Source organism: Agelaius tricolor, unplaced genomic scaffold (genome assembly GCF_023055355.1).
Source record: "Agelaius tricolor isolate 1412-34295 unplaced genomic scaffold, bAgeTri1.0.p SCAF_29, whole genome shotgun sequence".
Lineage (NCBI taxonomy): Eukaryota > Metazoa > Chordata > Aves > Passeriformes > Icteridae > Agelaius > Agelaius tricolor.
Window position 1 is genome coordinate 4,850,746 of NW_027269289.1, and position 26,874 is coordinate 4,877,619.

General features: G+C 47.2%; 1 protein-coding gene across 1 annotated transcript; it reads left to right on the forward strand.

Annotated features, from left to right (window-relative positions):
* Positions 1-172: 172 nt before the first annotated feature.
* On the forward strand, positions 173-26,874 carry LOC139600906 (multiple epidermal growth factor-like domains protein 6). The gene is made up of 30 exons (XM_071449479.1): positions 173-260; positions 1,543-1,666; positions 2,476-2,664; positions 3,658-3,789; positions 4,793-4,975; positions 5,607-5,801; positions 6,242-6,390; positions 6,731-6,899; positions 7,871-8,005; positions 8,496-8,639; positions 8,731-8,932; positions 9,253-9,393; positions 10,150-10,332; positions 11,251-11,322; positions 11,674-11,800; positions 12,015-12,154; positions 13,155-13,358; positions 13,873-14,022; positions 14,525-14,704; positions 16,036-16,152; positions 16,887-17,036; positions 18,827-19,042; positions 20,063-20,167; positions 20,249-20,393; positions 21,193-21,407; positions 21,491-21,590; positions 23,158-23,324; positions 24,136-24,369; positions 25,181-25,278; positions 26,560-26,874. The coding sequence occupies exons 3-30, from the start codon at positions 2,551-2,553 to the stop codon at positions 26,851-26,853; spliced, it is 4,461 nt and encodes a 1,486-aa protein (XP_071305580.1). The 5' UTR covers positions 173-260; positions 1,543-1,666; positions 2,476-2,550; the 3' UTR covers positions 26,854-26,874.

The following is a 26,874-nucleotide window of genomic DNA, read 5'->3' on the forward strand; positions in this document are numbered from 1 at the left end:
TTTTTTTAAATACGAATTTCCAAGTAAGCAATTAATAGCCACAAAAGCCCTTCCTGCCTTTGGTGTTGGAAGCTGTGTTAGGTTTGGGGTGGATCTCTGCTCTCTTTCTCTCGCACAGGCAGCTGGAGGAGCACGCAGTTCCCCTGCCCTGCAGGGACCTTCAGCACCCGGCTGGGCAGGGCTGGGCTGCGGGATTGCTCTGCCTGCCCTGCCGGAGCCTTCTGCCCCCCTGGCACCTCCAAACCTGTGCTGTGCCCGCTGTAAGTGCAGGACGAGGGAAAATGGGGCATTTTTTAGGTTTGTTTGGGGCGTTTCGTGGCTCTTCTGGGTTTAATTATTATTGCCTTTTGCCTCATGAGTTACTGAGGTCCAGGCGAGTTTGGTCAGAATTGGGTGGGGTTTGCTGCAGAAAGACAACATTTCCTCTAATCAGAGCACCAAGATTTCAGGATAGAAGTGCACTGCTGATGCCTTAAGATTGGAGCTTTTATATTTTTCATCTATTTGTAACCTGCAGTCCTTTAGTGTAGAACTCCAAACTCCATGTACATTGTGAGCTGCTGCTTCCCCATTTTGGACAGATGCAACAATTCCTCTCCAGGATTTCAGCTTTTCTATTTTCCATCTATTTGAAAGAGATGACATTATATTTAATACTAATTATATTATATTTAATACTAATAGTAATGCTAATACTACTACCAATAATAATAAGTTATATTTAATAATAGTATATTATTATATTTTCCATCTATTTGTGACCCTGCAGTCCTTTAGTGTAGAACTCCAAACTCCATGTACATTGTGAGCTGCTGCATCCCCATTTTGGACAGACACAACAATTCCTCTCCAGGATTTCAGTTTTTCTATTTTCCATCTATTTGAAAGAGATTATATTATATTTAATACTAATGCTACTACTACTACTACTACTAAGTTATATTTAATAATAGTATGTTATTATATTTTCCATCTATTTGTAGCCCTGCAGTTCTTTAGTGTAGAACTCTGAACTCCACACACAGTGGGAGCTGCTGCTTCCCCATCTGGGGCAGACACAACAATTCCTCTCCAGGCCTGGCAATCAAGGACACCTCACTGCCTCAGGGCCCAGAGATGGGAACAAAAGGGAGTTGGGGGCAGCAAACTTGGGGTCAATGACTTCATCAGCTGAAGCTGGAATTGGAAGGCCTCCAATAATAATTGTAATTGGAATGACCCCCAAAATGCAAATGGACCAAAGTTATAAAAGTGTGAAACCTGTGACCCATTGTCCATTTTTGGGTGGGTTTTGTCTGCTCTAAATGTACCTGAAGGCCCTTCAAAAAATAGAACGGCTTTTTATTCCCTGTCCTGGTTTGAAAAGGAACTGAGATTTTTGGGAGAATATATTTTTCCTGAGGGCACTGGCATTGTGCCAGCATCAAACCATGACATTCCGTAAATTTTGCCTGATTTTTCGGTAGCCCAAAAAGGCATCACAGTATTTCCTTTTCTTGCCTGGCTGCTGTCTGGAGTGTCTCTGTGTTGTTTTGTCCCCAGAGGATCCTTTCGCTCGGGCCCTGGAGCGGAGCTGGCTGCAGACTGCACCCCCTGTCCTGGGGGCCAGCACTGCCCCGAGCTGGGCACGGTCGCCCCCCGAGCCTGTGGGGCCGGCAGCTTCTCTGTGAGTCCCAATCCTTATGTCCAACCTTCCCTTCGTGCAAGGCTGGGCTTGGCACAAGGGGAGCTCCCAGGGGTGGATGAGGCTGGGAGTGGCCCTAGGGAGGTGTCACAGACATCTTTTATGGAAAATCCTTTCCTTAGGATTTTTCCTCCTGAGAAGCTGAGAGGCCTCAGGAACAAAATGCAAACAATGGTTATCTGCTGCTGTAGAATGCAACAGGTGCATCTGGGATTGGGCTCATGTGGTTGTTTCTGATTTATGGCCAATCACAGCCCAGCTGGCTCAGACTCTGTCCAAGCCAAAACCTTTGCTATCATTCTTTCCTTTTCTATTCTTAGCCAGCCTTCTGATGAAATCCTTTCTTCTATTCCTCTAGTATAGTTTTAATATGATATGTATCATAAAATAATAAATCAAGCCTTCTGAAACATGGAGTCAACATTCTCAACTCTTCCCTCATCCTCAGACCCCTGTGAACACCACCACAGATCTCGGGGACATTGGCATTGCCATTTTTGTGGCACGTTTGGCCCTGGCAGGGAGCAGACAGCTCTGTTTCCTTCCTGCTCAGAAGGAGGTGTTGGATGGGCTGGAATTAAACTCTCAGCTGGTTGGGGAGGGAACCAGCAGGGTGGAGTCACAGAGGGGGATGGTGATGGCACAACTATTCCCACAAACAGGTTTGATTCATATTTATCTGCCCCAAATCTCTAATTAATTGTTGTACTGATAATTGCCACTGCTGGCTCACAGAGGTGTGGAGGATTGTTCCATGCCCCAGCAGGGACACGGGATCCTTTCTGTTCCAGGAGCCAGGCTCAGCCTCCTGCCTGCCCTGCAGGGTCGGGCACTTCTGTGCCCAGGAGAACACCAGCCTGGAGGTGATGCTGGCCAGGGTGTGCCCAGCAGGGCTCCTGTGCCCGCAGGGACTGGCACTCGTCCCAGATGCCGCTGCCAACGCCTGCCCACAGGGACACTTCTGTCCCCAGGGGGATGCTGTGAGTGACTTTGCTCTGGGGACTCTGCATTCTCTCTGGCTGGGATCACTGCTGTGGGAAAACCTCCCCTGATAATGTTTTGTTACTGATTTCTGCCCTTCTTGTGGGTTCACAGACCTTAGCAGTATTTGCCCCAAATAAAACTGATAATAAAATAATAATATTAATTAATATAATAATATATATCAATATATTATAATATATATATATAATAAAACTCAATAATATAATATTAGTTAATATAACATAACATAGCAAACATAACACAACAACACATAACACATAACATCTTGTAATAATATATTAATATATACAATAATGAAACCTGATATAATATCAATTAATATAATCTAATAATATAGCATAATAAAATAGATAATATAATAAACCATGTTAAAAATAACCATATTAACTTTTATTAATAAAATAATAGTTTTATATATTATATATACAATAAAATAATATGTATATTACTTATAGTTTATATATATTATTAATAGATTATATATAATAAAATAATTGTTTATATAAATATCAATATAATATAAATATTATATAACGAATATATAAATATTATATATATTATATTTTATATAATATATAAAATATATATTTATTATTATTTATCTATTTATTATTTTTATGTATTCTATCTATATAGGATATAATATATTCTATATAAATAATAATAGGATATATTATATATATTCTATATATAATAATATAGAATGTAACGATATATAATAGCATAATACTTATTCTATAACAACAATGATAATGACTGTCAATAATATAATAATAAATAAAAATTAATAGTAATATCACAAGGATAACACTCTCTGAGAAGCCTTACACAATTATTCTGAGCTGCTTTTACAGCTTTAACTGCTGCACCTTGGCCTTGTGGGCTGCAGGACTCACTTTAGGCTGTCAAAACCCCTTTTTCAATTCCATACCTCTATTCCAAAACCCCTTTTTCTATTCCCCCTCCAGGCTCAGCCTTGCCCCAGTGGCACCTACAGTGAGCAGAGGGGGCTCAGCAGCGCTGCTGGGTGCTCCCCCTGCCCTGCAGGGAAGTTCTGCTACACTGATGGGACAGAGAATTCCTCAGGAATTCCTCACCCTGTAAGTACAGCCCAGCTGCTCCCAAATTTTTACCCCAAAATTCTTACCCCAGGCTGAATCTGTTAATGGAGCCAACTTTGTGCTTGGTGCATGTTTTCTGTCTTTATTCTGCCTTCTGCCTGTCAGTGCAGGCTGGGAAAGGGGGTTCAAAGGTGAGGAATTGCTGCTGCTCCTCATCTAATGAGTTTTGGGGTTTTTCATTGCATTGTCTTGTCCCAGGGAAGAATGAACCTGTCAAATATCAATAGCTGTTAAAAAAAAAAAAGGAATAAAGAAATGCAGACGGATTCTCTTCCACATGGATGAATCCATTATTTTATTGAAGAGTACGGTGGTAATTCTGTCCCAGTTTCAGCTTTTCCCCAAGTGTGGAAGAGCATCTTCCTCACAACAGGCAAACCTTGCCTCAATGCCAAGATTTTACCCCAAACCCACTTTCCCTACAGTAATTATCCCACATGTTTAGAATTTGACTGGTAAGAGTGCAAATGCCCTTTCTTCCCTTCTTCCCTACCCCATCTGCTTGCAGTGAGGAAACAGCAGTGAGGAATTGCTGCTGCTCCTCATCAAATGAGTTTTGGGGTTTCTCATTGCATTGTTTTGTCCCAGAGAAGAATGAACCTGTCAAATATCAATAGCTGTTTAAAAAAAAAGGAATTAAAAAATGCAGACGGATTCTCTTCCACATGGATGAATCCATGGTTTTATTGAAGAGTAAGGTGAAAATTCTGTCCCAGTTTCAGCTTTTCCCCAAGTGTGGAAGAGCATCTTCCTCACAACAGGCCAACCTTGCCTCAATGCCAAGATTTTACCCCAAACCCACTTTTCCTACAGTAATTATCCCACATGGTCAGAATTTGACTGGTAAATTCCCTTTCTTCCCTACCCCATTTGCTTGCAGTGAGGAAACACCAGGTTGTTCAAATTGCAGGTGGGGCTGAAGAGACTGGGCAGAAGCAGCCAAGCCTGAGTGTGTGTTCTGTGTTTTGTGTTTTGTTCCCAGACAGGGGATTGCCCAGCTGGTTACCTGTGCCCTCCAGGCACTGGGTTCCCCTTCTCCTTCCCCTGCCTGCCAGGCAGCTTCTGGGACAGCTCCAGCGTGGGGGGACAAGGGGTTTGCAAGCCATGCCCAGCCGGGCACTTCTGTGACTCCCCTGCCATGACACAGCCCAAGCTCTGCCCAGCAGTGAGTGGTTTTCCTTGCTTTTGATGGGAATGAGGGATTTGTCTTTAGAAACAAACTGGTAGATAAAACCAGCACTGAGAGATTTAAAAAAAAAAAAAGACAATGGGAAGGATTTCACTGATTGATGAATGGAATAAGATATTTGCTTTTACAAATAAAATGTGGCTTTGCTAGGAAATGAAATTGGATATTGGAAGATTAAAGATACAATGGGGAAAAACCCTAAATTCTGTAAGAATTAGGAATTAAAAGGCAGGGTTATACATTAGAGGGGAATCTCTGGGATCAGGTGTATCAGGAAGTCTGAACCTCTCAAGTACCTCAGAAATGGGAAAGAGAGAAGGGAAATGTGGCTGGGAAATTGGGATAAAAAGGAGGCTGCATCCTCCAAAAATTGGAGAGACCCCAGGGCAATGCCCCATGGCCTCTGCCTTGATTGGTATAAAGTTCCAGGACTGCTCTGTCTCCTTTTTGGACATAAAACTCTGGTGTTTGTGGGTGAATTTTCCTGACGCTTTCATGGAAGAAGCTGCTCTGGGGGATTTATTTCATTTATTTCATTTATTTATTTTATTTATTTATTTATTTCATAGGAAAGCCTTGCTGGCAGACACCTGGCTTTGTTTTGTAGGGTTTTTACTGTGCTGAAGGCAGCTCCAAGCCCGAGCCCTGCCCGGAGGGGACGTTTGGTGCCAGGCAGGGGCTGTCCGGACCCTCGGGGTGCAGCCCCTGTGCTCGGGGTTCCTTCTGTGCTGCCCCAGGACAGACTGGCCCCAGTGGGCCCTGTCAGGCTGGATTTTACTGCCAGGGCAGGGCTCTGACTCCAGTAAGTCCCACGGATGAGTTTTGCTCCTCTTCTTCTTTTTTGTGTTGTTTTGTTTTCCCCACTGCGGTGCCTGTTTTGAACCCAGTGATTTGGACAGTCACGATTTTGTGCTGCTCACACTCAAGTTTAAGGCAAAAGGACCTTCAAAAGGAGTGTGGCCATGTCATATTTTTCCTCTCTGTACACTAACACCCTCTTAAAAAAAAAAAGATCACCAGGTAAAAAGTCCAGTGAGTGTGAATCAGTGTAAAATTTCATCCCTATTTATTCTCCTTGAATTTCCTTCAGTCAGTGATCTATTCCAGTAAGTCAGTGTTTTCTGTTCTCTGCACAAGAGCATGTCTTTATTTATTTTTTTCTTTATTGTCTACATCACTTTAACCCAATAAATACTTGACCCCATTTTCTCCCTTTTTTAATGATCCTTTTCCCGATTTCAGTGGCCCACGGATGGTGTGACAGGAGCTGTGTGTCCTGCTGGCTCCTACTGCCCCTCTGGCTCTGCCTTCCCCATCCCCTGCCCTCCAGGGACTTTCAGCAACACCAGTGGGCTGAGGAGCCTCCAGGAGTGCTTGGATTGCCCACCTGGGTGAGTGGCCAGCTTTGGAAGAAAACAGGAATCAGGTCTCTAAAATTCCAGGGACTTCTTTTTTTTTTGCATTGGGATTGAGCTATTCACTGGGGGAAAAAAAACCAAAAAAAACCCAAAAAAACCCACAAAAACCCACAAAAAACAAAAACAAAGCAAAAAAAAAAAAACCAAACCAAAAACCCCCAAACAAACAACAAAAACCAAAACAAAACAAAACAAAAAAAACCCAAAAAAAAACAACAAAAAAAAAACAAAAAAAAACCCAAAAAAAATGAAACCAAAAAAAGGCATTATTGCTACCCAAGTTTGTGTTGGTTTTTTTTTTCCCCAAACTTAGCTTATATTGTGATGGGACAAACAACCAAGCCCCCTCAGGACTTTGTGAACCTGGTTACTTCTGCACAGGAGGAGCCACCAGTCCCCTCCAGCACGTGGCAATGGAGGGACATTATTCCTTAGCAGGAGCTTTCAAGGCAGAGCCGTGTCCCCTCGGCACCTTCCAGCCTGTGAGTACTCAGGGTTCCAGCCTGGGGGGCCTGCAGAGCCCTTGGAAACTATAAAAATGTATGGGCAGAAATTCCTGAGGTGTTTGGAAACAGCTTGAAAAAAAAGGGGGTTTGGGAGATTTCTGCTAATTTGGGTAATCACCACCTGCTTTGCTTTTACCCTGCTGCAGAGGAAGAACCAAAAGCCTTTGGGTGGAGACACCAGATCCTTCAGTCCAGGGCCGTTGCCTGCAACTCCTCAGGCACTTTTTAAGTTTTCTTGCACAGTACAAATTTGGAAGGGCTGCTGAGTCTTTGGCCTGGCAGGGGTGAATTAATTCGTGCATTTCCCTCATTTCTGTGATGGTCAGGGCTGTGCCTGCCACTGCTTTAGTGCTGCAGGCACCTCAGATTTGTTGCTTTTGGGCTGCAGGTCTTTCCCTCCAGCATTTATTTGGCAGCAGGGACTCCCTGAGAGTTGGTAGAACACACAAAGTTTATTTATTCTTGTGGTATAACAGCAATACCCCACCCCTGGGTAAGCAGCAATATCCCACCCCTGGGTAAGTGTCACAGACATGTTTTATGAAAAATCCTTTCATTAGGATCTTTTTCTCCTGAGAAGCTGAGAAATGAAAAGTAAACAATAATTATCTGTTGCTGTGGAATGCAACAGGTGCATCTTTGATTGGTCTCATGTGGTTGTTTTTAATTAATGGCCAATCACAGCCCAGCTGGCTCGGACTCTGGTCAGTCACAAGGTTTTGTTATCATTCCATTCCTTTCCTTTCTATTCCTTCTGATGAAATCATTTTCTCTCTATTCTTTTAGTACAGTTTTAGTATATAATTTTCTTTTAATATAATATATACCATAAAATAATACATCAGCCTTCTGACACATGGAGTCAAGCTTCTCCTCTCCTCCCTCGTCCTGGGACCTCAGGTAAGCAGCAATGCCCCACCCCTGCCAGGCTCTGTGCTCTCTTTCAGGGCCGTGCTCAGTCTCTCTGTAGGGACTGCCCTGAGGGGACTTTCTGCAGTGAGCCAGGCCTGGCTGTCCCCCAGGATTGTCCCAAAGGCCATTTCTGCCTGGCTGGCAGCTCCGTGCCTCTCCCATGCCCCACGGTAAGAGTCAAACATGGATTTATTTCCCAAGCAGCGACTTCCAGGAGAATTCCCTTCCTGGGCAGGTGTGCCCAGGACAGAGGGGAAGGCTATGGTACAAGAGGGACTCCTTTCTTCTTGATGAACTGGGAGTTGATTATCTGAGGGGTGGTGATGAACTGAAAGTCGATTATCTGAGGGGTGGTGACTGGATTGAGAATCTAAGGTTCTATTTTGTGTGGTGGTAGAAACTGGGGGGAGGAGGAGGAATGTTTTTGGGAGGTTTTCATTCTGAGTTCTGCGTGTCCTTTTTTTCATATTGTAAGTTTAAAAAGTTCTTTTCCTTTATTCCTAAGCTGGAGCCTTGCTCTATTTCTGGTCTATAAGCTTTGCTCTGTTTCTGGTCCCATCTCACAGCAGACACTGGGGGGAATATATTTTCATGGGGGCACTGGCATTGTGCCAGTGCCAAACCGTGCCAGCAGGGCGTGCTGTGGCTGTCTCTGTGCAGGGAAGCTTCTCGGATGTGGAGAGGGCAGGTTCCTGCAAGCCCTGCCCTGCAGGGATGTTCTGCAGCAGGGCTGGGCTGCCTGAGCCAGAGGGGCCCTGCCAGCCTGGCTTTTACTGCACTCAAGGCTCCAGCACCTCCTCACCCGTGAGTGATGAACATTTCACATTGCTCAGCACCTTCTAGCTCTACCAAAGCTCTCACAAACCATAATAAATTTAATTTCAATCCTCTTCAGGTGGGGCTGCCATTTGGAGATCTTTGCCCACGAGGACATTACTGCCCAGCTGGCACTGGGCACCCCAAAGAGATGCCATGTCCTGCTGGCACCTGGAATGGCCAGAGAGGGGCCCAGGATGTCACCTGGTGCCTGCCCTGTGCCCCTGGGTTCTTCTGCAATGTGTCTGGTCAAGATGCTCCAGGGGGACTTTGTGCACGAGGTGAGACAAAGACAGAACTCACAGAATTCACAGAACTCACAGAATTCACAGAATCCCCAGGTTGGAAGAGACCCTAAAGATCATCGAGTCCAGCCCAGCCCCAACACCCCAACTAAACCCTGGCACCCAGTGCCCCATCCAGGCTTTGTGAAACACACCCAGGGATGGGGACTCCACCACCTCCCTGGGCAGCCATTCCACATCTTTATCACCTTTCTGTATAAAACATTTCCTGATATCCAGCCTGTATTTCCCTTGGTGCAGCTTCTTAGAAATGGGTTTTGATTTGGGGGAAGAGCTCCATTATTTTCTGTTTTTAGGCTATTACTGCACGGGGAGGACCAAGACTGCAAAGCCAGAGGATGGTGTCACTGGAGATCTCTGTCCTCGAGGACATTTCTGCCCTGCAGGCTCAGCAGCACCTTCCCCCTGCCCCAGTGGGGAATACAGCAATGCCACAGGTCAGGAGCTACAGAAATGGAACAGTTCCAGGTCAGGAAGTACAGAAATGTGACAGGTCAGGAGCTGCAGCTTTGCAGCAGAAGCTGCAGCAGTGGAACAGATCAGGAGCTGCAGCAATGTCCCAGGTCAGGAAGGACAGAAATGCCCCGGGTCAGGAAGGACAGAAATGCCCCAGGTCAGGAAGGACAGCAATGCCCCAGGTCAGGAAGGACAGAAATGCCCCAGGTCAGGAGCTGCAGCTTTGCGACTCCAGTGTGCTCAGGGGAGATGTAAACACTGCTCGTAGCTTTTGTCTCTATCCAAGAAGGTCCTGAAAGCTGCTGGCCACTGGGAATACTCAGTGTTTCAGGGCTTGGGGTAGAGAAGGGGTCGAGCAAGGATGTTTTGTTATTTTTTCCCCTGGAGTCTCATGAGGAATGTGTTTCCCCCTGCAGCAGCCCATGTGGTTTGAGGTTTGTGGCAGTGGCACTCAGTGCACCAGGGCTGGAGCAGTTTCCAGCTTTCCCTCTGCTCCTCCTGCCACCTAATGGGGACACGTGGAGGTGACTCGGGCAGCTAGAGTGGAGTGTGCTGAGCTAAATGCTCCTAGGAAAAATCCATATTTGAGGCCACTTACTGCAGGAGAGCTTAAAAAACAGCTTTATTTCGATTTCTGCTTCTTTAAGTGCACAACCAGGCAGAGGGAAGCTGTGCTCATGGTATTTTCCTTCCATTCAATTCCATGCTTCCTTTTAATTCCTCTTTTCCCCTCCCAGGTCAAGACAAGTGCCTTCCTTGTCCTGCTGGGTTTCACTGCTCAAAGGGGCTCCGGCGCCGCTGCCCTCCCGGGTTCTACTGCCCCCAGAGAACTGGGATCAGTTTTTATCCTTGTCCTCCTGGCACTTACAACCCCTCCTACGGCCTGAGCCACGCTGAGAGGTGCCAGCAGTGCCCTGCAGGTGAGGGAAGGCTCTCTTGGGACCCCTCTAAGATGTGGTGATCTCTCTGCAGCTCTCTCTTCCCCATCCTCTGATGGGTTCTGGCCTCCAGGAAATGCAAACATAAAAATCCACAGTCAAAGGAGGAGCCTGGTCCCACTGGTGGTGTCCCCACAGGGTTTTGAAGGCTCTGCAGTGTCACTGTCACATTTTCTGAAAAATCCCCTTGCCCAGGATTCTTCTCCTGGGAAGCTGAGAAGCCTCAGAGGAAAAAGAAAAACAATAATTATCTGATTGCTTCTCCTGTGTTTGGCTGCTTTGGAATGTGGTGGGAGATTGTTTACCCACAGGTAAACAAACACAGATTGTTTGATTGGTTTCTTGTAAATTGTTTCTACTTAATGACCAATCATAGTCCAGCTGTGTCAAGACTCTGGAGAAAGTCATGATTTTTCATTATCAATCTTGTTAAGCTTTCTGTCTGTATCCTTTCTCTATTTTTTAGTATCGTTTTACTATAATAAAATAAAATATATAATATAATAAAATATATACTATAATAAAATATACAATATAATAAATTGATATATTGATGTGATATATTGATATATTAATATGATATATTGATATATTAATATGATATGATCTATTGAAATATAATAGATTTCTAATAACATGGAGTCAGATTTCTCAATTCCTCCTTTGTCCTGAAGACCCCACAAATACCACACTGCAGAAGGGTTTGGTTCACATTCAGGGCTTCCTGATGGGGTTCTGTCCCAGTTGTGCTGTTGCTGAGGGATTTGAGTTCTCAAAGTCTTCCCTTTGCCTTCCAAAAGTGCAGGCAGCACAGCAGCTCTCCTGGGATTTGTTTGGTTGGTTGGTTTGGTTTTTATTCTCCCAGTTTGCTGATTCTCTTTTCCCTCTGTGTTCTTCCAGGAATGTTCTGTGGAGAATGGGGATTATCCTCTCCCAGTGGTCCCTGCTGGCCAGGATTCTTCTGCACAGCAGGTACAGCATTTAGGATTCAGAGGGCTGAAAGGGTGAAAAGGTGGGGAGCTGTGGCCCTTATGGTCCTTGCTGTTATTTATTCCATTCCACCATGGATTTCTGGCTTTATTGTCATGGGCTACAACCAGCTCCTCTCTTCTTTCACCTATAGAAATTATTTTCTGGCCCTTATGGCCCTTGCTGTTATTTATCCCATTCCACCATGGATTTCTGGCTTTATTGTCATGGGCTACAACCAGCTCCTCTCTTCTCTCACCTCTGGAAATGGCTCTTCAGCCATGGGGAGCAAACTTGCCCATGAGAAACAACCCAAATAATTCAGGATGCTTTTGCCTTATCTTCCTTGTGCAGGAGCGAGTGTCCCAAACCCCAGTGGAGCCACAAACACGAGCAGAGGTGGCCCCTGCTCTCCTGGACACTTCTGCCCAGCTGGCACCAGTATCCCCCAGCCATGCCCTGTGGGCACTTACTCAGACAGGTGAAGATCTGTGGACCTACTGATGCTCATTTTTATTTTCTTTTCATTTTTGTCTATCCACCACTCCTCTAAGCAATGAAGTGCAGCTCAGTGAGGCTCATTAGACACACCCTTGCATTGATCAAAAAAGTTTTGTGGTTGCTTTCCCTTCAGGGCTGTGACCCCTGTGCTGAATTTACCACTTCCAGCTGAAAGCCTGTTCTGTCCCTCCCAGGCTCCACAACGGGCAGGATTCCAGCTGCACAGAGTGCCCACCTGGCCAGTTCTGTGGCTCCCCTGGCCTCACAGCCCCCTCAGGACCCTGCTCACCTGGGTACTTCTGCCAGCCTGGCGCCTCCTCACCATCCCCGCCTGGTGAGTGGCACTGGCTGATCCGGGGCTCTGGCAACAGGCAGCTTTAAAAATGCCACCTTTCCCACCAGTGTTCCACCTTCCCTCCCAGTATTCCACCTTTTCTCTCAATGTTCCACCTTTCCTCCCAGTTTTCCACCTTTCCTACCAGTTTTCCACCTTCTCTCCCAGTATTCCTGCCCTGCCTCCTGTCAGTCATCCAGATCCCTGTGAGAGTTTTCTTTGAGGGGTTTGTGTCAAATGCTGCCTCAGGTTTTGGCTTTTATATTTTCAGGTTCTGTGCTGCTTTAGTGTGTGGGTCTGGGCTCACATCAGGGGATGCTGAGCTCTGGGCACAGAGCAGGGAGACAAAACAATTCCTGCTCCAGCTGGGCACCAAGGACAAATGATCCAAATCCCAGCCCAAGAGCACAAACCCCGTGGGCTGGAGAGAGAAAAACAAGGATGGGACTGCATGGGCTAAAGCTGGAATGGGACAATGAACTGCAAGATGCAAATGGAGCAGAACTGATCCAAGGGAGAGACCCCGGGAGCGCTCGTGCATTTTGGGACCATTTTGGTTCATCTTGGGTGCATTTTGGGATCATTTTGGGTTCACCTTGAGTTCATTTTGGGGCCATTTTGGTTCATCTTGGGTTCATTTTGTGACCATTTTGGTTCATCTTAGGTTCATTTTGGGACCATTTTGGTTCATCTTGGGTTCATTTTGGGACCATTTTGGTTCATCTTGGGTGCAGCCCTGGTTGGGCTCTTGTGCTGCCCAAGGTGCATCCATTGAGGCCTTTGAATAAATCCCTGCTTTATTCTTTAGCTCTGTCCAGCCTCTGCTCTAGGCCAGCCTTCCCAAGGCATCACCTGCATGCCAGTACTACCAAAGGAAATGCCTGCACTGAGCACCAGGGCAGTCATGGGGGTCTGCCTGTAATCAAATTGCCATTTGATTGGCTCAAACAATCATTTCCAGAGGAGATTCCCAACCCTGCTTCTCCTGTCTGTGTCCCAGGTGTGTGGCAGAGAGGAGGCCCTTGCCCTGTGAGCCATTTCTGCCCAGAAGGGACCAGCTCTCCCTTGCCCTGCCATGCAGGGACCTACAACAACCTCTCCAGACAAGCTGCCTGCTTCCCCTGTGCTGCAGGCTACTTCTGCCCAGAAAACACCACCAGCTACAGCACAAACCCCTGCCCAGCTGGATTTTATTGCCCCAAAGGTGAGATGGGCTCAGAGAACCCAGCAGTCCTTTGGCCAGGCTGAAACATCCTCCTCAAAGACAAGAAATTATCTTTGTGAATAAAATATTTAACTGTCAGCCTGGTTCTTGCCAGAAAAATACCCCCAAAAATATTTTTTATATGTTTGACTGTCTTTTTCTTAAGTGTATTTTTTGACATGTTAAAGTGTCAGCTTGGTTCTTCACAGAAAAATACGCCCAAAAATATTGTTTACATGTTTGACTGTCGTTTTTTGTTTAAGTGTATTTTTGGACATGTTTAAGTGGTTGTCCACAGAAAAAAAACCAAAAACAAAGCAAAACAATATTCTAAGCTGTAGATGTGGCTGTTGCTTAACAGCTTCACAAATTAAACAGCACCCAAACACAATTTTGGCTGTGGGGATCAGCAATGGGATAAACTGGCAAAGAGGACATGAAATGATGCAGCAGCATTCAGAGCCAGGATCGTGTCCATATTCCATGAATGGCTCCTGCTCTCTTTCTCCCACAGGCACCAGGTTTGGAACAGAGTTTCCCTGTCCCAGGGGCTACTACAACCCTGACCCCATGAGCCAGAGCTTGGACAGCTGCCTGCCCTGCCCACCTGGGCACTACTGCGGGCAGGAGGGGCTGACAGCAGCCTCAGGCAGGTGTGACCCAGGTGAGCGTGGGGCTGCTGGGGTCAGGCTGTGAGGACTGAGTTTGTAACCCTTGTTATTTTTGGGTTTTGTATGTAATGCTTTCCTTCTATAAGTTATACTTTCCTGAGCCTTCAGCACAGCCCTTCCAGTCTGTTTGCTGGGTTCTTTAGAGGTATCCAGTAGGATTGAGCACACCTCTGCTGGGCTCCAGGCTGGGCCTGGTAGGCAGGAGCATCTCTGCCCTCTGAGCCTGCTCAGGCAGCTGAGCTGAGCCCTGTGAGCATACAGCAAAAGTGCTGAACTTGATGTTGCAAGATCTCTTTGTTAATATGGTATTTATGGTATTAAATTGGACTTACTGCTGCATGGGAGAGATTCTGGCCTGGTGGAGTTGGGATGAACCTGCCCCACACCCTGTGCTGTGCCCACATCACACCCAGAGTCACTCCAGCTGGTTCATTTGGGATGTTTTTTGGGGCTCTGTCACTGGCAGGGCTCCTCAGCCCTGTTTCCTGTTCCCAGGCTGGTTTTGCATCTCGGCAGCCTGGACCTCGCAGCCCTTTGACCTGGACAACTACACCAGTGCCAACTGCCTGTGCCCAGCCACTGCCACGGGGGGCAAGTGCACAGCTGGCTTCTACTGCCCCCAGGGCAGCCCAGAGCCTCTTCCCTGTCCCCCTGGGCTCTTCTGCAATGCCTCAGGTCAGTGTGTGTGGGATGAGTGTGACCATGTTCACAGGGGGCTGAGGATGAGGGAAGAGACGAGGATCTGACTCCATGTTTCAGAAGGCTGATTCATTATTTTATGATATATATTATATTAAAACTATACTAAAAGAATAGAAGAAAGGATTTCATCAGAAGGCTGGCTAAGAATAGAAGAAGAAGGAATCACAAAGGCTTCTGTCTCCGACAGAGAGTCTGAGCCAGCTGGGCTGTGATTGGCCATTAATTAGAAACAACCACATGAGACCAATCCCAGATGCACCTGTTGCATTCCACAGCAGCAGATAACCATGGTTTGCATTTTGTTCCTGAGGCCTCTCAGCTTCTCAGGAGGAAAAATCCTAAGGAAAGGATTTTTCATAAAAGATGCCTGTGACAGATGAGGAGTTTTGAGGGGATATTCCTGGCATTTTCATGGGATGTAGCTGTGCTTGCCCGATGCCCATGGAAATTCCCAGAAGGAGGCTGTGAGGAGTTGTTTTCCCTGCTTCTCCCCCTTTGTCTCAGTGCTCTGAGTGCCACCATCTTCTATTGGAATAATTACCAATCTAACTGGACTGGATGTGCCTGAGCTTGTCTGGCCCTGCTGCTGAACCAAACAATGGCACTGTGGTGTTTCACCCCACAGACACTTTTGGCTGCCTGGGTGTGTGGTGTTTCACCCCACGGACACTTTTGCCTGCCTGGGTGTGTGGTGTTTCACCCCACGGACACTTTTGCCTGCCTGGGTGTGTAGTGTTTCACCCCAGGGACACTTTTGCCTGCCTGGGTGCTGCAGTTGGCACGTGGGGACAAGTCCAGGCCTGCAGGAGCTCTGGTGGTGCTGGGATGGAGCTTCCCCCCATAACAGGGGCTGCTCCTCAGGTTTCCCTCTGTGGAGAAGCTTTAAGGTGATGGTGAAGGAAAGGAGTCAGTTCTGATGGAGGGTTTGGATCCAGAGCTTTATTCTGGCCCTCAGGCCTCTGAATGCAGCACCAGCTCCAACAGAACTCCCTGAGCCCGTGGTTGCTGCTCCTTTGAACCCCGGGGAGAGGGGCAGGGAAGGGGCAGGGAGCCACCAAGCAGGGACAGGAGGGGAGGGACAAAGGGACAAAGGACACCTGGATGGCCCAGTGCCCCCAGGGACAGAGGGCATCCTTTGAGTCTGCCCATCACTGATGCCCTTCTGGAATGCCAGGACTGACAGACAGTGCTGGGAGGGGAAAGGAGAGGGGACTGACACAGCTGGGAGGGAATCTTCAGAGGAGGGGCCCAGGTTCTGAGGTAAATCCTGAAATCACAAGGCAACAATCCTCTCTGTCTTGCAGGGCTGCCTGTGCCCAGTGGGGAATGTGCTGCTGGCTTTTACTGTGCAGGGGAAGCTGCTGGCCCCAAACCCACGGATGGTGTCACCGGGAACATCTGCCCTGCGGGCTCCTACTGCAGTGGGTATCCAGCACTGGGGGTTCCATGGCACAGAACTCCTGAAACACTCACAGCCAGCTGGCTGGGCTCTGACCGTGGTGCCAAAACCCCTAATTCTTCCCCTTCCTTTCAAAGCAGGAGGTGACATCTTTGTTTCAATATCTGAACTTTAATTGGCTTCACCTGTGGGTACAATAAAGCCAATAATTTCTGTCCCACCCCATTGTATTTGTGGGTATTCCTTCATGGCAGGAAGGAATGATGAATTTGACTTTATGTTCTTAGAAGGCTAATTTTTTATTTTATGATACTATATTATATAAAAGAATATTAAAATAAACTATACTGAACAATACAGAAAGGATACTTACAGAAGGCTAAAAAGATAATAATGAAAACTCATAACTCCTTCCAGAGTCACACAGCTTGGCCCTGATTGGCCAATAAATCAAAATAATTCACACAAAATCAATGAAACAATCTCCAAACACATTGCAAAGGTGCAAAACACAGGAGAAGCAAATCAGATAATTATTGTTTTCCTTTTTCTCTGAGGCTTCTCAGCTTCCCAAGAGAAAAAATTCCGAGCAAAGGGATTTTTCCAGAAAATATGAATGTAACACCACCCAATGCAGCACTGTTGGATCTCTGAGTGGAAAAGACTTCCCTGCTGCTGTTTTGTGTTCTTCCAACCCCTGAGTGCAGCCATCTCACCCATTCTTTCATTTTCCATTTCTCTCTTGCTCCTTTGCAGCTGCGGCATCAGCAGCGCCCCAGCCCTGCCCAGCGGGCACCTTCTCCAGCCTGCCAGGGAGGAGAGCCCTGCCTGAGTGCCAGCCCTGCCCCTCTGGCTTCTACTGCGAGGAACCCGGCCTCAGAGCCCCCTCTGGGGAGTGCAGGGAAGGTGAGAGGGGAGCACAGCGTCCTGCAGGCTGGCACAGACCCTGGGGAAACGCTCAGAGGGCTGTGGGTGACAATCCAAAATAAATGTCTTGCTGTGTGTCACTGGAGTGGAAAAGGCATTTCCCTGCTGGGAGATCTGACAGAGGTGATAAGGCCCCGATCTTGGCCTTGTCAGCCGAGAGATGCAGGATGGTCGGGGAACTCAGTCCCTCTGGGAGAATGAGAGCCCAAACACCCAGTTAGCTCGTCACTGACTGCCCTTAGCAAGCTTGGTGATTGCCAGCTCTTTAGTGGTTATCAGCTCTTTAGGATTCACCCAGTTAGCTCATCACTGACTGCCCTTAGCAAGCTTGGTGATTGCCAGCTCTTTAGTGGTTATCAGCTCTTTAGGATCCCAGCTCTTTGCTTGCTCGCTAGGGCACCCTTGGCTGAGGCAGAAGCAGATGTGAGAGAGGAGAAGGAGAGGTCCTGGTGTTCCACAGCCATGGTTTATTGGGGAGTCTGTGAAGGGTTCCAGCAACTGCTCTTCTTCTGTCAAATGGGCTAAACCAGCCCCTTTTTATAGGGTATAGGGGGATCCAAACCTGTCCAATAGTAAGGGTCAGAGAAAAGTGACCTATGAGGTTACAGAGATAAGCATTGGGGCGAGGGGCAGACGACAGGAGCTTATTTTGCTGTCTCATCATGACTCAGCAGTTCCTGCTGTTAAGTCTCAATCCTCCATGGAGCTCTTGCAGGCTCTATGGAGTCTGCTGCACATCCAGAAAAAAAGGAGTTTGTATTACAGGATCCAAGTGTTGTTCTGTGCTTCCCTCAGACAAGGGATGACAGCTTGTTGTTGTCTTTTGAGCCTTCCCCTGATCAGAGATCTGCTGCCTACACGGTATCTCCTCTGTACTGGAGGAGTGTTGTCTTATATATCAAGAGTTCTATCATCATTATAGCACAAGGATTTCATATTGCCAGAGTTTTGTCCTCCTCAACATTTCTCACAGGCAGCTCCTCTAGGCACTGTCTCTTCCTTGTCCTCACAGCAGCCAGCTGATTCCAGTTCCTACCAATCCACTCTTTTCTAACAATCTTCTTCTTTGGTACAGGTGTGGCTTGTTAACATCAGGCCTGCTCCAAATCTTTCGTAATTGGTTCAGCTGCAACTCTTTAGGGGATAAGATTACATTCCATACCACCTTCATTTACCCATACTGTAACCCCTTACAGGAGTTTGTTTTACAGGATCCAAGTGTTGTACTGTGCTTCCCTCAGACAAGAGATGACAGCTTGTTGTTGTCTTTTGAGCCTTCCCATGATCAGAGATCTGCTGCCCGCATGGTTTCTCCTCTGTACTGGAGGAGAACATTTTCTGTCTCTCTGAAAAGCCCATTAGAGGCTGAGGCAGCTCAGATGTGAAAGCAGAAGTAGCAACATCTGTGTATTCTGCACAATTTGAACACTGACAGGGAAAAACTCTGATGTTCAGAGGGAAAACTTTACTTGAAGTGTTTCAGTGACTGCAGGGAAGCAGAGAGATCAATGTTGGGTCATTAAGTGTTTTCCTGTGGCAGCTGTGAGTCTTGTCCTGCTTTTTGGGGACCACTGGGTGTTAAATTTCCTGTTAAGAAAATTAAATTTCCTGTGAAGGGTGCAGTGTGTTTGTGCAGCAGCAGTGGCTCACATCAATAGCCATTTAAAGCAGGTTCATCCTGTGAGCAGCCAGTGAGATGTTTGTGTGCCTGCAGAAGCTCTTCCTCCCTAATGAGCAGCTAAATCCATCTTTTCCCTGTGTCCCTGCAGGGTTTTACTGTGACAGCCAGCAAGGGCCACTCATCGATGTCACCCTGTACCCCTGCCCACGGGGCTTTTACTGCCCAGCAGGGACCAGCAGCAGCTCCCAGCACAGCTGCCCTGCAGGGACCTTCGGAGCCAGGCAGAAACTGAAATCCCTGCAGGAATGCCAGAGATGCCCAGCAGGAAAATACTGTGAATTGCCTGGCCTGGCTGCCCCAACAGGTAAATTCCTGCTCTGCCGAGCTCCCTCCTTCCTGCTGGGATCATCAGAGCAGGGGGTGGGGCTGGGCTCCAGCGTTCTCACCTCCTCTAAGGTAAAATATTCCATCTCACCTGTCTAGGGCTTCTTATGGAAAGGAAAAAAAACCCTCATTTTTCTAAGCAAGGACTGTGAAACCAGAATTCTATGTGTGATATTTCTTTTAAAAATAATTCAGAGTGAAGTTTTTCTGTGTAAGAATTAGTTTGGGTTTTTTGCCTGCTACCCAAAGAACTGATCCTTCTATCTAATTGATGTGCACATGGTTAGGTTTAGCAGAGAAACACAGGGCAAAACACCCAGCAATGACATCTCTCCATTTTTATTTTTCAATATTTTTTCCCACATCTGATGATTTTTCATTGATCCTTATCCTGAAAGGCCCCATTTCAGCAAAACGCTTTGACAGAATTCTTAATATTTCAGTCTCCTCTTTAAGATGTGTAGAATATGATCCTGAAGGGAAACGTGTGCTGGAATATTTATTGGAGAGTGAGATATTTTTTGGAGTGTGGGATATTCATTGGAATGTGGGATATTCATTGGAATGTGGGATATTCATTGGAGTGTGGGATATTCATTGGAATGCGCAATATTTATTGGAATGTGGGATATTCATTGGAATGTGGAATATTCATTGGAATATGGGATATTCATTGGAGTGTGGGATATTTATTGGAATATGGGCTATTTATTGGAATGTGAGATATTTATTGGAATATGGGATAATTATTGGAATGTGGGACATTTATTGGAATATGGGATATTTATTGGAATGTGGGATATTTACTGGAATGTGGGACATTTATTGGAATGTGGAGGCAGTGCCCAGGCACTGAAAGGTTTCTCTGTCTCTGTCACCTCCTGGCAGGTGCAGCAGCTCCTCTGCTGACCATTCCATCAGGGAATTCCCAGGTGGCAAACGGCTGGATGTGAAATCTGTATTTGTGTGGTTTTATTTCCCCATCATTCTGTTTTTCCAGGAGATTGTGCTGAGGGGTTTTGGTGCAGAAGTGGTGCCCGAGTGAGGAAGCCCCAGGATGGAGAGTCAGGGCTGCCCTGTCCTGCTGGCCACTACTGCCCTGAAGGTAGGGGAGCTTTGGAGCAGCACTTTGCTCCATTCCTAAAATCCTGGGAGGCAATTCCTCACCCTGCTCTCACCTCACCAGGTGCCCCAGTGCCCCTGCAGTGCCCTCCTGGCACATGGTCCAACCAGGAGGGCAGGAGGAGTGTGCAGGAGTGCCAGCCCTGTCCTGGGGGGCATTTCTGCAATGGCTCTGGGCAGAGGGCGCCCTCGGGGCAGTGCAGCCCGGGGTGAGTAGCAGAACAACCCCATTTCCATGGTCCTGAAAAGCCTGGGTGTGGCACTGGGTCAGGTGTGGGATTGGGTTGGACTCGAGAGGAGCAGTGGATTTGTGTTTCCCAACCAGCTGTGGGTCTGCTGGGAGATAAAAGCAGCACTGGGAGAGAAAAGTAACAATGGGGAGGATTCCACTGATTGATGAATGGAAAAAGATATTTACTTTTAGAAATAAACTTTAGGTTTGCTGATCAATGAAATTGGATATTGAAAGATGAAAGAAACAATGGGGAAGGAAAACCTCTAAATGCCATAAGAATTAAAAATGAAAAGGCAGGGTTATACATTAGAGGGAAATCTCTGGGATCAGGTGTTCTGGGAAGTCTGAACCTCTCAAGTACCTCAGAAATGGGGAAAGAGAGAAGGGAAATGTGGCTGGGAAATTGGGATAAACAGGAGGCTGCATCCTCCAAAAATTGGAGAGACCCCAGGGGAATGCCCCACGGCCTCTGCCTTGATTGGAATAAATTTATAAATAAATTTAAATAAAATTAAAATTAATAAGAAAATTAAATAAATAAATTTATTTATTGGAATAAAGCCAAAAAGGGCTCCTCTGTCCCTTTTTGGACATCAACCTCTGATGTTTGTGGATTCATTTTCCTACCAAACTCAATGATCTCGAAGCTCTCTTCTGACCTGGTGATTCTGTAAATTCTGTGAATTCCGTGAGTTCCATGCCCTGCCATGAGCAGGGATGGTCTCCTGGCTTGTTTTTCCCTGTCTGTAGCCCAGAGGTGTGTCCTGCTGCAGGTTCTACTGTGCCAGCGGTGCCCAGACCCCGACACCCCGCGATGGCCTCTCGGGAGCCCCGTGTCCCCTGGGTCACTTCTGTCCCCAGGGCTCCAGCAGCCCAGTGCCGTGCGCCCCTGGCTCCCACCTGCCCCGTGCCCAGGGACAGCAGTGCCAGGCTTGCCCAGAGGGTCACTACTGTGTGTCTGGGGAGGAGCCCCAGCCGTGTCCCCGGGGTGAGTTAAAGCCACACAGAAATGCCTGGTTTGATTTTAACTCTCCAAACTCTGCTGGTTCTGAGCTGCTCTGTCTTTTCCAGGGTATTTCTGTCCCCAGGGCACAGCTCTTCCCATTGCCTGTCCAGCAGGATCCTACAACCCTTCACTGAGCCAAAGCAGCTGCCTGCCCTGTCCTGAAGGGTGAGACACAGGGAGTTTAGAAATGCTGAAATAATTCTTTATCCAGGCATGCTGGAGCAGTGTGAGTGGGGAAAATTGCAGGGGGATAGAATAGATATAGAATAGATAGATAGAATATAAGATAGATAGAATATAAGAAAATAAAGATAGTGTAGAAAATAATCTTATCCCTAAGGAGTTACAGCTGGGCCAATTATCAAAGATTAGGAACAAGCCTGACTTTAACAGCAACCAATGAGAAGAAGAGGGCTATAAAGGAGTGGGGTGGTGTTGAGAAGGGAACTGGAGTCAGTGGCTGCTTTGTGAAGAAGAATCAGTGCTCTGAGGAGATGCCCACGAGAAGATATGGAACTTTTGTGCTAAGGAGACAGCAGTGTGGTCTCTCTCGGGTTGCTGTTGATAATTGCTGCCCTGAGATGTGCAGGGTGTCTCTGCTTCGGCCCACACGGCTGAAGAATGAGTCTGGACTCTTCACTTTTCGCTCTTGAGGTTGTTTATTAATTCTTATCTATAAAATTTTCTTTCTGCCCAGCTGAGATCTGCTCAGCAGGGCAGCCACAGGCACTCTGACCGTCCCCGAGGTGGTGTTGTCCTTTTATACTACAAACTACATAAAATATATTTACACTTAATTCCCAATACCCATCATCCATGTTAGACAGTGCACTTCCACTCTAGACCAATCCCAAAGTGCCAACATCACTGCAGAAAATGGAGAACAAGAAGAAGGAGAAAGGCTGGACATGCCCAGATTCCTCCATCTTGTCCCCATAACCCCCATACCAAAAATCCTAAAATCTACATTTTCACCCTGTGATCATTTTGTTATTACACCATTCAAACCTCTGTGACTTTCAGGTCCTCATACAAAGCTGGTAACTTGCTCCAGGGGTCACAATCAAATCCCCAGGTGCTCTGGGCTGTGTGCCAGGGTCTCTGAGCCCCCCGGTGGGGTCCTCAGCAGCTCTGGACACCCAGAGGGATGCACTGAGCTCTGACAGTATGGAACCCCTGCAGTAAGATGACAACAGAAGATGAGGTGTTTTACCACTGAAAAGCACTTGAGGAAGTGCTGTGAGGCAGCAGAGCAGCTGCTGAGCTGTTTCACATCACCACAAAGTGATTTTGGGACCAGGAAAAGCCCCAACCCCACACACAGCCCCACTGGAAGGGAATTTAGGCTGTTCAGAGCACAGAAACCATTGGCACCACCAACTCATTCTGTGTCTGGAGTAAGAGCTGGTTCCCTTGGCAACAGGCTGGCACCAGCCTGCTGAAGGGGAAGAGGATCTTGAAAATCACCTGATGCTGAGCCTGGCTTTTCCTTGGGGGATTTAGCTCCAATTACTGCCTGGGTTTGAACTTGATTAACTTTTACAAGTTGATGAATCACAGCTTGGATGTGTTGTGATTCAAGTTAAGAAAATTATGTCTCTGTGGCTTTTGCAATTATGCCATCAATTTGGCATTTGAGGAATCAACTCAGAGTGCAGTGAAATGCACTTTTAGGTCCCTTCTCTGCACGGGAGTCAAAACCCTCATTTTTTTTATCCTCTCTTTTCCCCAGCTTCTTCTGCCCCAAGAATTCCTCCTCCATTTTGGAGAATGAGTGTCCCCCTGGCCACTTCTGCCCTGCAGGCACTGCCTCAGCAGCTCAGTTCCCGTGTCCCAGAGGCACCTACAACCCCCAGCCTGGCAGCAGCCTGAGCTCCCACTGCAGCCCCTGTGAGCCAGGTGAGGCACAGCAGCCTCTCCCAGCACGGTGACAGCAGGGACAGGGTGGCCTTGGTGTTCACAGGCTGTTCTGATCCATGAAATGTCTCCTCTGGTGCAAAGCAGCTTGGGGGAGAACACTGACAGGGGCTGGTTTCCAGCAGAGTTTTGTGCATCCCTGACTTCCCAATCCCAGCCCCCCTTTTCCCCCCATTCCAGCCCTCTTTTCCCAAATTTTCCCCCATTCTGAGCCATTTTTCCCACATTCCCCCCCTCTCCAGCCCCTTTTTATTCCCATTTGCCTGATCCCATCCCATTTCCCCCAATTCCAGCCATTTTTCCCCATTTTCCCCATCTGAGCCCCGTTTTTCCCATTCCAGCGCCGTTTTCCCTGTTCCAGCCCCGTTTTTCCCCATTCCAGCCCCGTTTTCCCCATCCCAGCCCCATTTCCCCATTCCAGCCCTGTTTTTCCCATTCCAGCCCTGGCTTTTTCCCCAGATTTTCACCCCTTTTTCCCCCATTTTTCCTATTCCAGCCCCGTTTCCCCCATTCCAGCCCCATTTTCCCCCATTCCAGCCCCATTTTCCCCCATTCCAGCCCCATTTTTTCCCCATCCCAGCCCCATTTTTCCTATTCCAGCCCCGTTTTCCCCCATTCCAGCCCCCTTTTCCCCATTCCAGCCCCGTTTTCCCCATCCCAGCCCCGTTTTCCCCATCCCAGCCCCGTTTTCCCCATTCCAGCCCCGTTTTCCCCCATTCCAGCCCCGTTTTTCCCCATTCCAGCCCCATTTTCCCCATCCTACCTGTGCTGATGGCATTGTTTGCTCTCTCAGGGCACTTCTGCGCTCTCCCTGGGCAGTCCCAGGTGACAGGACCCTGCCTGGCCGGGTTTTACTGCTCTGCAGGAGCTGCCAGCCCCACGCCCAGGGATGCTGTGGTGGGGGACACGTGTCCCCAAGGCTCCTACTGCCCCCTGGGCTCGGCCTCCCCGCTGCCCTGCCCTCCTGGCCACTACAGCAGCTCAGCTGGCAACACTGGGATCCAGGACTGCCTCCCATGTGATGCAGGTAAAACACTGGAAAATTTGATTCATAGGATTTCAGGCATTTCTGGGGCTCTGGAGCAGGAAATCTTGAGGAGATGCTTTCCTGCAGAGAGGTGTTGGGTAGAGATTTCCTGAACAGAGGGGTTGGGCAGAGGATAGAGACTAAATCTGCCATTTTCCACCCCAGAGGGTGCTCACAATAAAGGGGAGATGGAGAGGTTCCCTTTCCTTTCCACCCTTTCTCTGGGTGTTCTCACACTCAGAGATGACAGAATTTGGTGTTGTATTTGTGGGGTTCCCAGATGAAGGAAGGAATGATGGATCTGACTCCATGTTCTCAGAAGGCTAATGCATTATTTTATAATACTATATTATATTTAAAAATACTATACTAAATTATACTAAAGAATAGAGAAAGGATACTTACAGAAGGTTAAAAAAATAATAATGAAAATTTGTGACTCCTTCCAGAGCCTCGACACAGTTTGGCCCTGATTGGCCAATAAATCAAAACAATTCACATGAAACCAATGAAACAATCACCTGTGGGTAAACAATCTCCAAACACATCCCAAAGCTGCAAAACATAGGAGAAGCAAATCAGATAATTGTTGTTTTCCTTTTCCTTTGAGGCTTCTCAGCTTCCCAGGAGAAGAATCCTGGGCAAAGGGTTTTTTCCAGAAAATATGACAGTGACACACAAGTGCTCTTTATTCTCTGTAGCTGAATCAAACAGGATGAATATTTTGAATATTATTATAAATATTTCCCCATCCCAAATTTGTTGTTGTCTGTCTGGAGCGACCAACATCATTCTCTTCATTTGATTTCAGGGTATTTCTGCAATGGGACTGGACTTGTGTCCCCCAGTGGATTGTGTGAGCCTGGCTTCTACTGCACTGGAGGAAGCCTTTCCCCCAGACCTCCCAGGGTAAGCTGAGGTCTGCTGGGAATAGTGTAAAATAGATAAAATATCTATTTTATCTATTTTTTTATTATTATTGTGGAGCTGAGAGCCACAAGGTCGCCTGAGTCCTCCTGCCCTGGATTAAACTCTCCCTTTCAGCATTTCCTCCTTTGTCAGGTGCATCTGGTTGATTGATAGTGAAAGGAGAACAGAGATAACAAAACACATCTGGCTTTGCTTGAGCTTTACATTTAAAATCTGAGCAAAAGCAGCTCTGTCTTTGCGTGCTGATGCTGCGCCGCAGCCTGGAACGCCACATCACATTAAAATTCCAGAGGTTAATAGTTCATGAGTTTGATTAGAATGCTGCCTCTGCCAGCCCTCCTCTGAGGCAGAATTCAGCAGGAATTTTTAAAGATGATGACAAGACTCAGCCCTGGCTTTGTGCAGCCTTCAGGAGCGAGGCTGAGAGCAGGATTTCACAGTGAATTTCTGCTTCTCTTCAGCTTCACAGGTCTTTGTGCGCATGAGGAGTTTTTATCTGGTAATCACATATCCTCTGAACAGAGAGAGACATAGCTGTGCAGGAAAGTCCTGGGAAGCTGTGGGAAACTTAGAGAAAGGAGTTAAAACAATTGTTATCTCTCTTTCTGTACCTGTTGTTTATAGATCTGATTCTCCAGAGTGTGCTATTCATAGTTCACCAATAGGTGAGAGAAAATTCCTAAAAGCCAATCAAGTCTTGTATTTATGGGGGCCCTCGAGGCAGGGGGGAATGATGAATCTGACTCCATGTTCTCAGAAGGCTCATTTATTGCTTTATAATCCTATATGATATTAAAGAAAACTACACTAAAGAATACAGAAAAGATATTTACTCAATGCTAAAAAGATAATCATGAAAACTCGTGACTCTCTCCAGAGTCCTGACACAGCTTGGCCCTGGTTGGCCAAGGAGTAAAAACAACTCCCAGCAGAATGCAATGGAACAATCACCTGTGGGTGAACAATCTCCAAACACATTCCAGATGAGCACAACACAGGAGAAGCAAATGAGATAAGAATTGTTTTCCTTTTCTCTGAGGCTTCTCAGCTTTCCAGGAGAAAAATCCGGGGCAAAGGGATTTTTCCAGAAAATGTGAATGCCACAGTCTTAAATCCATCACTGTTTCCATGAGAACTGTAGCTCTCTAAATAAAGTGCTTTTCATGCCTCCTGATGATGGAGCCTCTGTGTCACCTTTGGCTGTCCCTGATACCCCTTTAGTGATATTTTTAGGCTGTAACTGTGATGTTTTCCTTCCAGCCAACTGCCAGTGGAGGCCCCTGCCCCCCTGGGCACTTCTGTGAGGAGGGGAGCAGCAGAGCCCAGCCGTGCCCTGCAGGGACCTACAGCCCCTCCTGGAGTGGGAGCCACTGCCTGGAGTGCCCAGAGGGCTTTTACTGCACCTCTGCCTCCAGCAACAGCACAGATTGTGCTCAAGGTGGGTCTGGCTGCACCCACCTGGGCCGTTGGGCACACCTGGGGGTTTGTACCTGTCAGAGCAGTGACAAATGGCAGGATGGGCCCACACTCATGGCTTGGGATCAGTCCTTCTGATGCCTCAGGATTTCAGCTTTT

Excerpts from the sequence above, each read along its gene's own strand:
- LOC139600906 (XM_071449479.1), top strand. The coding sequence starts at position 2,551 with ATGCTGGCCAGGGTGTGCCCAGCAGGGCTCCTGTGCCCGCAGGGACTG. Across the intron at positions 2,665-3,657 it reads TCTGTCCCCAGGGGGATGCT|GCTCAGCCTTGCCCCAGTGG; the intron begins GTGAGTGACTTT and ends TTCCCCCTCCAG. Across the intron at positions 19,043-20,062 it reads TGGCCTGGCTGCCCCAACAG|GAGATTGTGCTGAGGGGTTT; the intron begins GTAAATTCCTGC and ends CTGTTTTTCCAG.